Source organism: Hippichthys cyanospilos, chromosome 4 (genome assembly GCF_059441005.1).
Source record: "Hippichthys cyanospilos isolate Australia breed blue-spotted pipefish chromosome 4, RoL_Hcya_1.0, whole genome shotgun sequence".
NCBI classification, from domain to species: domain Eukaryota; kingdom Metazoa; phylum Chordata; class Actinopteri; order Syngnathiformes; family Syngnathidae; genus Hippichthys; species Hippichthys cyanospilos.
Genome location: NC_142372.1, coordinates 27024635 through 27040051, shown reverse-complemented (window position 1 = coordinate 27040051; position 15417 = coordinate 27024635). Strand labels below are relative to the sequence as shown.

Here is a 15417-nt window from a genome sequence, read left to right as displayed (position 1 = left end):
TATTTGTTAGACATAGCTTCTAAAATTACTAGCAGCGGTAAAGAAAGAAATAAGAGGATGATGTTTTAGTACCTGCGTGATTTGCACCCTGACTGAAAGAGTTACTGTAACACTGTAAAACCAATAGCACATCTATCGCCGTGTTAACTTTGACCGTTGGACTCTGCCCCCCTCTGCTTACACCCAGCTCAAGTCTCGTCGTTTCAAAGGTAAAAGCTATTTATCCATTGTATTTATTATATAATGTAAGTATACAGCAGATTATGTCACTCAATTTTAACATATGTATACATTGTGTCGTTTTTACCTAAGGCTTCGGCGCGCGTTGCACGCATTCACGAATTAACATGGGTTTGGATTGCCCGCTATACGAGCAATTCGAGATACGAGCGTAGCCGCTGAACGGATTAAGTTCGTAACCCGGGGGCCCACTGTATATTATATATATACACAGTATATACATACATATATATATATATATATATATATATATATATATATATACACGCAACAATGAATAGTTCTACAGCTGTGATGCATTTCTGATAATATGGGAAATTAATCTCTTACAACACATTCAACACAACTCCTGAAAACAGTAACGAAGTACAATAAGAGCACCTCATCAGCAAACATACATTATTCATACATACTAATAGTTATCTTTGCAGTGGTTGATGAATGAAAATGCTATTCCGTATGATTACGAATGTGTGTTAAATGCGATCGAATGGAAACAAGCTTCCTTTTTCAAATCCCGCTCGGAACATTTATTTGTATTTGTTTTAGATTTTTACTACGTTTACATTTTCCTGTAGATAATTAGAAGTTGAAAAGGAAAGGCTTTGTTTTGCGTGATAATTGATGAACAGTCCAGTTAGACAGTTTTATCAATTTCCATGTAGATTGTGACGAAGCTGTAAAGAAAAAAATATGTCAACAATCGACCCACATCTGGAATCGGGAGCCAGTTAATCTGGGAGCCAGTTGAACTGTAACACCAGTACACCGGAAGATGGACCACAGCAACCAGCCGAGATCGTGTGCGATGCGCAAGCGACGGATAACAGACGCAGCCGCGACACCAAAAGCTGCCGGGTGAATAGGCACACAAACAGGCAAAAACAAACCACAACTTTATGGTGAGCACGCACACTTCAGGCCGTGAACACCATGAAAGGCACCCGCAATCACGTAATAACGCCGGAGTAGCAAACGACAAAAAAGAAACGGCGAAAATCACAAAAGAAAAAAAAACGCCGAAAACACACAAAACAACGCAACTCACGCCGTGAAGCAAAGCCACAGCAAACGTTGCGCAAACCAAACGAGTATAAACCAACACAAACGCCGTAGCCACCGAGGTGTCGTGTTCGACGACGTCATATGGCTCGTGAATCCTAACGTCTCTCCGCGGTGACAACCTCGATCGAATCTCCCCGTCGGTACGACGAATAAGAAAGGCGCCAAACAGCGTTTGTGGTTTGAAAATTAATGGGAGTAAACGTCACCTGGAGAGCAACTTTGTTCAAAAATGCTCCCGCGTCTGCGACAACATGGTCCACTCTAGGCTCCGCCATCTTGAACCGGAGACGTCAAAGGGCCGACCAATCAGAGAAGACCTTTCAACACGGGCCCGAGGCACTCATCGCTCGAGGAAAAAAAAAAGAACACGAGAGCTGCACGCATCTATAACGGGCCCTCGCAGACCTGAGCACGTTGAAGGATGAACAGTTCGAAGTATGAACATATTTGGGTATGAATGTACTGGTGCATATGCAAGCGAAAAGTAAAAGTCAATGTTTTAAAAAGGTAAAAATTTCCTTAGCATTTATTCAACGGGCTCAACTAAGTAATTGGAATCACAAAATCGGTCTTAATATTATTTTCTGGCACAAGGTGATTCCCGCACCGAAATGGAATACAGTGGGCCCCGTGTTACGAATTTAATCCATTCAGCGGCTACGCTCGTAACTTGAACTGCTCGTATGACGGGCAATCCAAACCCATGTTAATTAGTGAATGCGTGCAATGCGTGCAAAAACCTTTGGTAAAAACATCACGACTTTATACACATATTACAAATGAGTAACATAATTTACTGTACAGTTAAATTAAATAACATATACAAAGGAAAAAAGAATTTACCTTTGGGGCGACGTGACTTGAGCTGGGTGGAGGTGGAGGGGAGCAGAGACCAACCCGCAGAATTTATTTATTTTCTTACTAGTCAAAGCTTGAAAATATCTGCATGGTTGAATATCAACTTAATGATAGCGCCACCTAGTCACAGACAAAAATGTCAATTTTTAAACTTTCATGTGTTGTGCTAAGCCTGTAAAAGTAAATGAACTGAAATTTTGCCCGAATAGCATCAAGACTTAAGGGATTCGGGTTTCAAAATGTTATAACTTTGTGATAAAGGGGGTGGTCTGTACACCATCTCAAAGTCAGTTTTTCGAAATCAGCAAAACTTGCTGTAATTGAACCCAGATGATCTTTCAAACGCCAGCCCCTTCCGACCTGTTTGACCTAGAGCTACGAAATTTTTTATGCATATGTGGGACCTCAAGACCTACAAAAACATCATCGAGCGCCATATGTTATGATGTACAGAACCAGAGTTATCAATTGTGGATTGTAGAATTTGGCCCGATTTTCTACATTTTTCAGTACCGAAACCCTTGACCCGATCAACTTTACGTTTGGCGTGCCTCATTAGCTAACATAGGGGAACACTTGTAAATAATTTCGTGAAGATCGGCCAACATATATGATGGGGGTGGGGCTTCAAAATACGTGTTTTAAACTCAAATTTCGTTCAACATGAGCAACAAAAATCCTAATAACTCCAATGTGTAAGCTTTAAACAATCTGAAACTTTACAGATAATTTACTCATCATAGCTTTAAAATACCTGCATGGTTGATTATCAACTTAATGATAGCGCCACCTAGTCACAGACAAAAATGTAAATTTTTAAACTTTCATGTGTTGTGCTAAGCCTGTCAGAGTAAATGTACTGAAGATTTGTCCGAATAGCATCGAGACTTAGAGATTAAAGGTATCCAAATTTTATGACTTTGTGATAAAGTGGGTGGTCTGTATGCAACCCCAAATTCGGAGTTTGCTCAAGTCATCTAAACTTACTGTAATTGAGCCCAGGTGATCATGAAACGAGAGTCAGTTCTGACCCGTTTTACCTAGGGCTACGAAATTTTATATGTATATGTAAGACCTCAAGACCTACAAAAACATCATAGAGCGCCATATGTTAGGATGTAAAGAACCAGAGTTATGAATTGTTGAATGTAGCATTTGGCCCGATTTTGTACAATTTTCAGTACCAAAACCCTTGACCCGATCAACTTCACATTTGAGGTGCTCCATTACCTGACAGAGTGGCACCATTGGGCAAAATTACATCAAGGTCGGCTAACCTATATGATGGGGGTGGGGCTTCAAAATACTTGAATCATATTTCCTATGCCACCAGTGTTATAAACCTTAATATTTCAGTTTTTGCACTGTGCTAATCCTGTTTGAGCAATTTAATGGTACCAATAGTGACACCTGGTGCCAGACAAAAGAGATAGTTTTTACACTTTCATGTTCTCTGCTTTGCTGCTTTCAGCAAATTCACAGAAAATTAGTCAGGAGAATATTGAGACAAAGCGAACATTATGAATCTCAAGTTTCATGACTTCAAATTTGGGCCTGGCCTTTACACCGCCTCAAAGTCCCATGTCTAGCCAGACCGGTAAAAATTGGACCAAGATGATCTTCTCTAAATTTCATTTTGGGAGTACAATGCCAAACACACCTTTTTTCCTCGTAGTGCGGGCGCCACCTGGTGGCAGCAAAAAATTACATCTTCATTTATAGGCACCTTGTTGAGCCTGTCAAAGTAATATCACTGAAGTTTTTTTAAGACAGGCCTTCAGAAACGCTTAATTTCTTCCATCAAATATGACGATGTTTTGATCATGGCCGTGGCCTATTCAGCAGTACTCATCCATTTATCGTAACAGTAAATGCTGATGTAGTTTGTCCCAGATGATCTCATCTTCATGACCTCACACGTTGATTGAAAGTCAATTCCTTCAGACATCAACCAACATATATTCCATCGTAGTGCTAGAATCACCTCGTGGCAGAAAATATATAACCAAGTTTGCGATTCCAATTACTTAGTTGAGCCCGTTGGACGAATTCGAATAAAAATGTTACCTTTTCTAGAACATTGACCTCTACAGTTCGCCTGCATATGCACGAATACATTCATACCCAAATTTGTCCATACCTCGGAACTGTTCATCCTTCAACGTGCTCATGTCTGCGAGGGCCCGTTATAGCTGCTTGCAGCTCTAGTTATTATTATTATTATTATTAGGGCCCGAGCAGCTACAGCTGCGAGAGCCCTCTTGTTTTTCTCCGGATTATTATTAGGGCCCGAGCAGCTACCGCTGTGAGAGCCCTCTTGTTTTTCTCCGGATTATTATTATTATTAGGGCCCGAGCAGCTACCGCTGCGAGAGCCCTCTTGTTTTTCTCCAGATTATTATTAGGGCCCGAGCAGCTACCGCTGCGAGAGCCCTCTGTTTTTTCTCCGGATTATTATTCTTATTATTATTATTATTAGGGCCCGAGCAGCTACCGCTGCGAGAGCCCTCTTGTTTTTCTCCGGATTATTAGGGCCCGAGCAGCTACCGCTGCGAGAGCCCTCTTGTTTTTCTCCAGATTATTATTCTTATTATTATTATTAGGGCCCGAGCAGCTACCGCTGCGAGAGCCCTCTTGTTTTTCTCCGGATTATTATTACAGTTTTAGGGCCCGAGCAGCTACCGCTGCGAGAGCCCTCTTGTTTTTCTCCAGATTATTATTCTTATTAGGGCCCGAGCAGCTACCGCTGCGAGAGCCCTCTTGTTTTTCTCCAGATTATTATTATTCTTCTTATTATTATTATTATTTACTGTGCAGCGCTTTTCCATTTTTGAGGGCCTAAACATGCACGAAAAGTCACCAAAATTTGCACATTTGTCGGGCCCGGTGAAAAATTTGATATTTTTGTGTTTCCCAAAACAATGCAAAAAAAATGGAAAAATTTGATATTTTTGTGTTTCCCAAAACAATGCAAAAAAAATGGCTCTGCAGCGCCACCTAAGGTCGAAAAAGAGCACCTGGTCCCGGCCCGTTTGACCTACAGCTACGAAAATTTTTAGGCATATGTAGGACCTAGAGACCTACAAAAAAGTCAGCGCGAGCCATGTGCTCAGATGTACAGAAAAAGAGTTATGAATTTTTGAATGTGCATTTTTGGCCCATTTTTGCACGTTTGTAGGTCCCAAACTGCTCCTTGTTTCTCCTAAACGCTTTACTCAATCACCTTCAAATTTGCTGTGGTCCATATTCACACGTAGGGGCACAAGTGGGCAAAATTTGGTGCAGATCCGCTGGCATATATGATAGGGGCGTGGCTTCAAATTATGTGTTCAATTTTTCCTTCGCCAAGAGGGACAAAAACCTTAATAACTTTGATGTACTAGCTTAAAAAAATATAACACTTCATAGACACATGGAAACTTATGTCTTTAACACCTTTAAAAAAAGTTTTTTTAAATACCTACTAGCGCCGCCTAGTGGTTGATTAAAATGTCATTTTTTACACTTTCATGTATTGTGCTCAGTCTGTTTGAGTAAAACAAATGAAAATTGGTCAGAATATCAATAAGACATGGAATATTAAGGTTTTAAAATTTTATGACTTTTCGATAAAGGGCGTAGTCTGTACGCCACCTCAAAATCAGATGACTCGCCAAAACGAAAAAAGTGGCTGTAATTGGCCCCAAAATGGCCTTATGAGTGGAAAATAGCCTCTCACTCCCGGCCCGTTTGACCTAGAGCTCCAAAAATTTGTAGCCTTATGTAGGACCTCGAGCCCTACAAAAAAGTCAGCGCGAGCCATATGCTCAGATGTACAGAAAGAGAGTTATGAATTTTTGAATGTGCACCTTTGGCCCGTTTTTGCTCATTTGCAGGTCCCGAACTGCTCCTTTTTTCTCCCAAACGCTTGACCCGATCGACTTCAAATTTGCTGTGATGTTTTATCTGACTGTCAGGCACAATTGTTCAAATTTTTGTGATGATCCGTCATCAAATATGTTGGGGGCGGGGCTTTATATGCCTTTGATGATTACTTTGCCACATGTGAAACAAACCTTAATAACTCAGCTTTACAAGCTTAGAAAAATCTGAAACTTCACAGACACATGGAGACTCAAGCCCTTAACACAAGTGTTTAAAAAAATCTTCAATTGCTTATAAGGCCATCTAGTGGCAAACAAAAATGTCAGTCTGATGTCTCGCCAAAACGAACAAAGTTGCTGTGTTTGGTCCCAGATGGACTTATCTTGTCTAAACTTCATATATTTGATGGGTTTCCAATGCTGAATACACCTATCAACGTATTTTTTGTTATAGTGCGAGCGCCACCTAGTGGCAGCCAAAAATATAGCATTTTTTAAACGTTTTTATGTGTTTAGCTGAGCCCTTTGAAGTAATATCGCTGAAATTAAGTCTGAAAAGCCTCTAGACAGCCTTGCTGACCTCCACCAAATTTTACGAAGTTTCGATAATGGGCGTGGCCTCTACGACCATTTTCATTCCGAAACTTTATCTGTCCAGTAAAAGTTGCTGTAATATGACCCAGCTGATCTGATCTTCTCACAATTTCACACATTGGATGAAAATATTCTCCTGAACATATCGACAAAAATATATTCCAGTTTAAAGCTAGCGCCACCTAGTGGCTGCAAAAAATGTCATTAGTCGAAAGATTACAGTCAATCCTGTTTGGTTTGACCTACAGCTATGAAACTTTGTAGGCAAATGAAGGACTTTAAGACCTACAAAAAAGTCAATAGAAGTGATGTGCTAGGATGTACAGAAAAATTGTTATGATTTTTTTCAATGTGCAGTTTTGTCCCATTCTTAGACATTAGCTGGTCTCAAACTAGTGCCTTTTACTCTTAAACGATTCACCCCATTACCTTCAACTTTGGCATGAATCATTATCCAACTGAGGGGCACACATAGTCCAAATATCGTGAAGATCTCTTGACATAAAAGATGGGGGCGGAGCTTAAAATTATTTTTAATAATTCCTTCGCCAAGAGTGACAAAAATCTTAATAAATCAGCTATGACAGCTTCAAACCATCTGAAACTTTTCTGGGACTTTAAAAGTCATGCAATAATACAGCTATGTGATAAACTTTCAAATCATTTACAGCGCCACCCAGTGGCGGACAAAAATCTCATTTTTTATACTTTTATGTACTGTGAAATGCCTGTTTGACTAAATGAACTCAAACATGGTCAGAAAAGCTATGACACATTGGAACATTAGGTTCTCAACTTTTATGACTTTTCAATAAAGAGCGTGGCCTCTATGCCAACTCAAAATCCGATGTCTCGCAAAAACGGTAAAAGTTGCTGTAATTGGAACTCGATGATCTGATATTTTTAAAATTTCCTATATGGGATGGGAGTACAATGTGAAACACACCTACAAACCTAGTGGCAACAAAAAATATAGCAAATCCTTGATGTTTTTTTATGAAATCTGCTGAGCCCCTTGAAGTGATATCCCTTAAATGTTTTCTGAAAAGCCAGTGGCCATGCCTTAGCCCTCCACAAATCAGAACGATGTTTCGACAGTGGGTGTGGCCTATATGGCATTATAAGTCACAAAATTGGAACAATAAAAGCTGCAGTAACTCCACCCACATTGTCCCGACTTGTCTAAATTTTACATATTTGGTAAGAGTCCTGCACTGAAGTGATCTACAACTACTTTTTCATCGTTCATAGTCCTTGTTCATACCCCGACCTTTTCATACCCCAATGTGCACAGGACTGCGAGGGCCCTTTATAGCTGCTTGCAGCTCTAGTTATTAGGGCCCGAGCAGCTACCGCTGCGAGAGCCCTCTTGTTTTTCTCCGGATTATTAGGGCCCGAGCAGCTACCGCTGCGAGAGCCCTCTTGTTTTTCTCCAGATTATTATTCTTATAAGGGCCCGAGCAGCTACCGCTGCGAGAGCCCTCTTGTTTTTCTCCGGATTATTAGGGCCCGAGCAGCTACCGCTGCGAGAGCCCTCTTGTTTTTCTCCAGATTATTAGGGCCCGAGCAGCTACCGCTGCGAGAGCCCTCTTGTTTTTCTCCAGATTATTATTATTATTATTATTATTATTATTATTATTATTATTATTTACTGTGCAGCGCTTTTCCATTTTTGAGGGCCTAAACATGCACGAAAACACTTTCATGTATTGTGCTCAGTCTGTTTGAGTAAAACAAATGAAAATTGGTCAGAATATCATTAAGACATGGAATATTAAGGTTTTAAAATTTTACGACTTTTCGATAATGGGCGTAGTCTGCACGCCACCTCAAAGTCAGATGACTCGCCAAAACGAAAAAAGTGGCTGTAATTGGCCCCAAAATGGCCTTATGAGTGGAAAATAGCCTCTCACTCCCGGCCCGTTTGACCTAGAGCTCCAAAAATTTGTAGCCTTATGTAGGACCTCGAGCCCTACAAAAAAGTCAGCGCGAGCCATGTGCTCAGATGTACAGAAAGAGAGTTATGAATTTTTGAATGTGCACTTTTGGCCCGTTTTTGCTCATTTGCAGGTCCCGAACTGCTCCTTTTTTCTCCCAAACGCTTGACCCGATCGACTTCAAATTTGCTGTGATGTTTTATCTGGCTGTGAGGCACAATTGTTCAAATTTTTGTGATGATCCGCCATCAAATATGTTGGGGGCGGGGCTTTATAGTATGCCTTTGATGATTACTTTGCCACATGTGAAACAAACCTTTATAACTCAGCTTTACAAGCTTAGAAAAATCTGAAACTTCACAGACACATGGAGACTCAAGCCCTTAACACAAGTGTTTAAAAAAATATTCAATTGCTTATAAGGCCATCTAGTGGCAAACAAAAATGTCAGTCTGATGTCTCGCAAAAACGAACAAAGTTGCTGTGTTTGGTCCCAGATAGTCTTATCTTTTCTAAACTTCATATATTTAATGAGTTTCCAATGCGGAATACACCTATCAACGTATTTTTTGTTATAGTGCGAGTGCCACCTAGTGGAAGCCAAAAATATAGCATTTTTTAAACGTTTTTATGTGTTTAGCTGAGCCCTTTGAAGTAATATCGCTGAAATTAAGTCTGAAAAGCCTCTAGACAGCCTTGCTGACCTCCACCAAATTTTACGAAGTTTCGATAATGGGCGTGGCCTCTACGACCATTTTCATTCCGAAGCTTTATCTGTCCAGTAAAAATTGCTGTAATTTGACCCAGATGATCTGATCTTCTCACAATTTCACACATTGGATGAAAATATTCTCCTGAACATATCGACAAAAATACATTCCAGTTTAAAGCTAGCGCCACCTAGTGGCTGCAACAAATGTCATTAGTCGAAAGATCACAGTCAATCCTGTTTGGTTTGACCGACAGCTATGAAACTTTGTAGGCAAATGAAGGACTGCAAGACCTACAAAAAAGTCAATGGAAGTGATGTGCTAGGATGTACAGAAAAATTGTTATGAATTTTTTCAATGTGCAGTTTTGTCCCATTCTTAGACGTTAGCTGGTCTCAAACTAGTGTCTTTTTCTCTTAAACGATTCACCCCATTACCTTCAACTTTGGCATGAATCATTATCCAACTGATGGACACACATAGTCCAAATATCGTGAAGATCTCTTGACATAAAAGATGGGGGCGGAGCTTCAAATTATTTTTAATATTTTCTTCGCCAAGAGTGACAAAAATCTTAATAACTCATCTATGACAGCTTGAAACCATCTGAAACTTTCCTGGGACTTTAAAAGTCATGCAATAATACAGCAATGTGATAAATATTCAAATCATTTACAGCGCCACCCAGTGGCGGAGAAAAATCTCATTTTTTATACTTTTATGTACTGTGAAATGCCTGTTTGACTAAATGAACTCAAAAATGGTCAGAAAAGCTATGACACATTGGAACATTAAGGTTCTCAACTTTTATGATTTTTCAATAAAAGGCGTGGCCTGTATGCCAGCTCAAAGTCCGATTTCTCGCCAAAACGGTAAAAGTTGCTGTAATTGGACCTAGATGATCTGATGTTTGCAAAACTTCATATATGGGATGGGAGTCCAATGTGAAACACACCTACAAGCCTATTTTTTATCATAGTACGAGCGCCACCTAGTGGCAGCAAAAAAAATAGCAAATCCTTAATTTTTTTATGTACTCTGCTGAGCCCCTTAAAGTGATATCCTTAAAATGTTTTCTGAAAAGCCAGTGGCCATGCCTTATGCCCCCCACTTATGAGTACAATGTTTCGACAGTGGGTGTGGCCTATATGGCATTGAAAGTCACAAAATTGGAACAATAAAAGCTGCAGTAACTCCACACACATTTTCCCACCTTGTCTAAATTTTACATATTTGGTAATAGTCCTGCACTGAAGTGATCTACAACAAATTTTTCATCATTCATAGTCCTTGTTCATACCCCGACCTGTTCATACCCCAACGTGCACAGGTCTGCGAGGGCCCTTTATAGCTGCTTGCAGCTCTAGTTAGGGCCCGAGCAGCTACCGCTGCGAGAGCCCTCTTGTTTTTCTCCAGATTATTATTATTATTATTATTAGGGCCCGAGCAGCTACCGCTGCGAGAGCCCTCTTGTTTTTCTCCAGATTATTAGGGCCCGAGCAGCTACCGCTGCGAGAGCCCTCTTGTTTTTCTCCAGATTATTATTAGGGCCCGAGCAGCTACCGCTGCGAGAGCCCTCTTGTTTTTCTCCAGATTATTAGGGCCCGAGCAGCTACCGCTGCGAGAGCCCTCTTGTTTTTCTCCAGATTATTATTCTTATTAGGGCCCGAGCAGCTACCGCTGCGAGAGCCCTCTTGTTTTTCTCCGGATTATTAGGGCCCGAGCAGCTACCGCTGCGAGAGCCCTCTTGTTTTTCTCCAGATTATTATTATTATTATTATTATTATTATTATTATTATTTACTGTGCAGCGCTTTTCCATTTTTGAGGGCCTAAACATGCACGAAAAGTCACCAAAATTTGCACATTTGTCGGGCCCGGTGAAAAATTGGATATTTTTGTGTTTCCCAAAACAATCCAAAAAAAATGGCTCTGCAGCGCCACCTAAGGTCCAAAAAGTGCACCTGGTCCCGGCCCGTTTGACCTAGAGCTACGAAAATTTTTAGGCATATGTAGGACCTAGAGACCTACAAAAAAGTCAGCGTGAGCCATGTGCTCAGATGTACAGAAAAAGAGTTATGAATTTTTGAATGTGCATTTTTGGCCCATTTTTGCACGTTTGCAGGTCCCAAACTGCTCCTTGTTTCTCCTAAATGCTTTACTCAATCGCCTTCAAATTTGCTGTGGTCCATATTCACACATAGGGGCACAAGTGGGCAAAATTTGGTGCAGATCCGCTGACATATATGATAGGGGCGTGGCTTCAAATAATGTGTTCAATTTTTCCTTCGCCAAGAGGGACAAAAACCTTAATAACTTTGATGTACTAGCTTAAAAAAATCTAAAACTTCATAGACACATGGAAACTTATGTCTTTAACACCTTTGAAAAAAGTTTTTTTCAATACCTACTAGCGCCGCCTAGTGGTTGATTAAAATGTCATTTTTTACAGTTTCATGTATTGTGCTCAGTCTGTTTGAGTAAAACAAGTGAAACTTGGTCAGAATATCATTAAGACATGGAATATTAAGATTTTAAAATTTTATGACTTTTCGACAATGGGCGTGGTCTGCACGCCACTTCAAAGTCAGATGACTCGCCAATACGAAAAAAGTGGCTGTAATTGGCCCCAAAATGGCCTTATGAGTGGAAAATAGCTTCTTACTCCCGGCCCGTTTGACCTAGAGCTACAAAAATTTGTAGCCTTATGTAGGACCTCGAGCCCTACAAAAAAGTCAGCGCGAGCCATGTGCTCAGATGTACAGAAAGAGAGTTATGAATTTTTGAATGTGCACTTTTGGCCCGTTTCTGCTCATTTGCAGGTCCCGAACTGCTCCTTTTTTCTCCCAAACGCTTGACCCGATCGACTTCAAATTTGCTGTGATGTTTGATCTGACTGTGAGGCACAATTGTTCAAATTTTCGTGATGATCCGCAATCAAATATGTTGGGGGCGGGGCTTCATATTATGCCTTTGATGATTACTTTGCCACATGTGAAACAAACCTTTATAACTCAGCTTTACAAGCTTAGAAAAATCTGAAACTTCACATACACATGAAGACTTAAGCCCTTAACACAAGTGTTTAAAAAAATCTTCAATTGCTTATAAGGCCATCTAGTGGCAAACAAAAATGTCAGTCTGATGTCTCGCCAAAACGAACAAAGTTGCTGTGTTTGGTCCCAGATGGTCTTATCTTTTCTAAACTTCATATATTTGATGGGTTTCCAATGCGGAATACACCTATCAACGTATTTTTTGTTATAGTGCGAGCGCCATCTAGTGGCAGCCAAAAATATAGCATTTTTTTAAACGTTTTTATGTGTTTAGCTGAGCCCTTTGATGTAATATCACTGAAATTAAGTCTGCAAAGCCTCTAGACAGCCCTGCTGACCTCCACCAAATTTTACGAAGTTTCGATAATGGGCGTGGTCTCTACGACCATTTTCATTCCGAAGCTTTATCTGTCCAGTAAAAGTTGCTGTAATTTGACCCAGATGATCTGATCTTCTCACAATTTCACACATTGGATGAAAATATTCTCCTGAACATATCGACAAAAATATATTCCAGTTTAAAGCTAGCGCCACCTAGTGGCTGCAAAAAATTTCATTAGTCGAAAGATTACAGTCAATCCTGTTTGGTTTGACCTACAGCTATGAAAATTTGTAGGCAAATGAAGGACTGCAAGGCCTACAAAAAAGTCAATAGAAGTGATGTGCTAGGATGTACAGAAAAATTGTTATGAATTTTTTTAATGTGCAGTTTTGTCCCATTCTTAGACATTAGCTGGTCTCAAACTAGTGCCTTTTTCTCTTAAACGATTCACCCCATTACCTTCAACTTTGGCATGAATCATTATCCAACTGAGGGGCACACATAGTCCAAATATCGTGAAGATCTCTTGACATAAAAGATGGGGGCGGAGCTTCAAATTATGTTTAATATTTCCTTCGCCAAGAGTGACAAAAATATTATTAACTCAGCTATAACAGCTTCAAACCATCTGAAACTTTCCTGGGCCTTTAAAAGTCATGCAATAATACAGCTATGTGATAAACTTTCAAATCATTTACAGCGCCACCCAGTGGCGGACAAAAATCTCATTTTTTATACTTTTATGTACTCTGAAATGCCTGTTTGACTAAATGAACTCAAAAATGGTCAGAAAAGCTATGACACATTGGAACATTAAGGTTCTCAACTTATATGACTTTTCATTAAAGGGCGTGGCCTCTATGCAAACTCAAAGTCTGATGTCTCGCCAAAACGGTAAAAGTTGCTGTAATTGGACCTAGATGATCTGATGTTTGCAAAACTTCATATATGGGATGGGAGTCCAATGTGAAACACACCTACAAGCCTATTTTTATCATAGTACGAGCGCCACCTAATGGCAGCAAAAAATATAGCAAATCCTTAATGTTTTTATGTACTCTGCTGAGCCCCTTGAAGTGATATCCCTTAAATGTTTTCTGAAAAGCCAGTGGCCATGCCTTATGCCCTCCACAAATCAGTACGATGTTTCGACAGTGGCTGTGGCCTATATGGCATTGAAAGTCACAAAATTGGAACAATAAAAGCTGCAGTAACTCCACCCACATTGTCCCACCTTGTCTAAATTTTACATATTTGGAAAGAGTCCTGCAATGAAGTGATATACAACTACTATTTCATCATTCATAGTCCTTGTTCATACCCCGACCTGTTCATACCTCAACGTGCACAGGTCTGCGAGGGCCCTTTATAGCTGCTTGCAGCTCTAGTTATTATTATTATTATTATTTACTGTGCAGCGCTTTTCCATTTTTGAGGGCCTAAACATGCACGAAAAGTCACCAAAATTTGCACATTTGTCGGGTTCGGTGAAAAATTGGATATTTTTGTGTTTCCTAAAACAATGCAAAAAAAAAGACTCTGCAGCGCCACCTAAGGTCGAAAAAGTGCACCTGGTCCCAGCCCGTTTGACCTAGAGCTACGAAAATTTTTAGGCATATGTAGGACCTAGAGAGCTACAAAAAAGTCAGCGCGAGCCATGTGCTCAGATGTACAGAAAAAGAGTTATGAATTTTTGAATGTGCATTTTTGGCCCATTTTTGCACGTTTGCAGGTCCCAAACTGCTCCTTGTTTCTCCTAAACGCTTTACTCAATCGCCTTCAAATTTGCTGTGGTATATAATTAGACATAGGGGCACAAGTGGGCAAAATTTGGTGCAGATCCGCTGACATATATGATAGGGGCGTGGCTTCAAATTATGTGTTCAATTTTTCCTTCGCCAAGAGGGACAAAAACCTTAATAACTTTGATGTACTAGCTTAAAAAAATCTAAAACTTCATAGACACATGGAAACTTATGTCTTTAACACCTTTAAAAAAAGTTTTTTTAAATACCTACTAGCGCCGCCTAGTGGTTACTTAAACTGTAATTTTTTACAGTTTCATGTATTGTGCTCAGTCTGTTTGAGTAAAACAAGTGAAAATTGGTCAGAATATCATTAAGACATGGAATATTAAGATTTTAAAATTTTATGACTTTTCGATAATGGGCGCGGTCTGCACGCCACTTCAAAGTCAGATGACTCGCCAAAACGAAAAAAAGTGGCTGTAATCGGCCCCAAAATGGCCTTATGAGTGGAAAATAGCCTCTTACTCCCGGCCCATTTGACCTAGAGCTACAAAAGTTTGTAGCCTTATGTAGGACCTCGAGCCCTACAATAAAGTCAGCGCGAGCCATATGCTCAGATGTACAGAAAGAGAGTTATGAATTTTTGAATGTGCACTTTTGGCCCGTTTTTGCTCATTTGCAGGTCCCGAACTGCTCCTTTTTTCTCCCAAACGCTTGACCCGATCGACTTCAAATTTGCTATGATGTTTTATCTGACTGTGAGGCACAATTGTTCAAATTTTTGTGATGATCCGCCATCAAATATGTTGGGGGCGGGGCTTTATATTATGCCTTTGATGATTACTTTGCCACATGTGAAACAAACCTTTATAACTCAGCTTTACAAGCTTAGAAAAATCTGAAACTTCACAGACACATGGAGACTCAAGCCCTTAACACAAGTGTTTCAAAAAATCTTCAATTGCTTATAAGGCCATCTAGTGGCAAACAAAAATGTCAGTCTGATGTCTCGCCAAAACGAACAAA

The 15417-nt window shown here is 40.1% G+C and overlaps 1 protein-coding gene across 3 annotated transcripts in view; it reads right to left on the bottom strand.

The window, feature by feature from the left end:
* The window catches only part of nob1 (NIN1 (RPN12) binding protein 1 homolog), a 72158-nt gene that overhangs the window by 6125 nt on the left and 50616 nt on the right, over nucleotides 1-15417 (bottom strand). Inside the window, exon 1 of one of the 3 annotated variants that reach the window (XM_088413792.1) lies at nucleotides 1512-1677. The exons of the other annotated variants lie outside the window; for them this stretch is intronic. Coding sequence (XP_088269918.1) covers nucleotides 1512-1580 — 69 coding nt within the window. The 5' untranslated portion in view covers nucleotides 1581-1677. Of the gene's footprint in view, nucleotides 1-1511; nucleotides 1678-15417 lie in introns of those variants that run through there. 3 annotated transcript variants of the gene reach the window in all.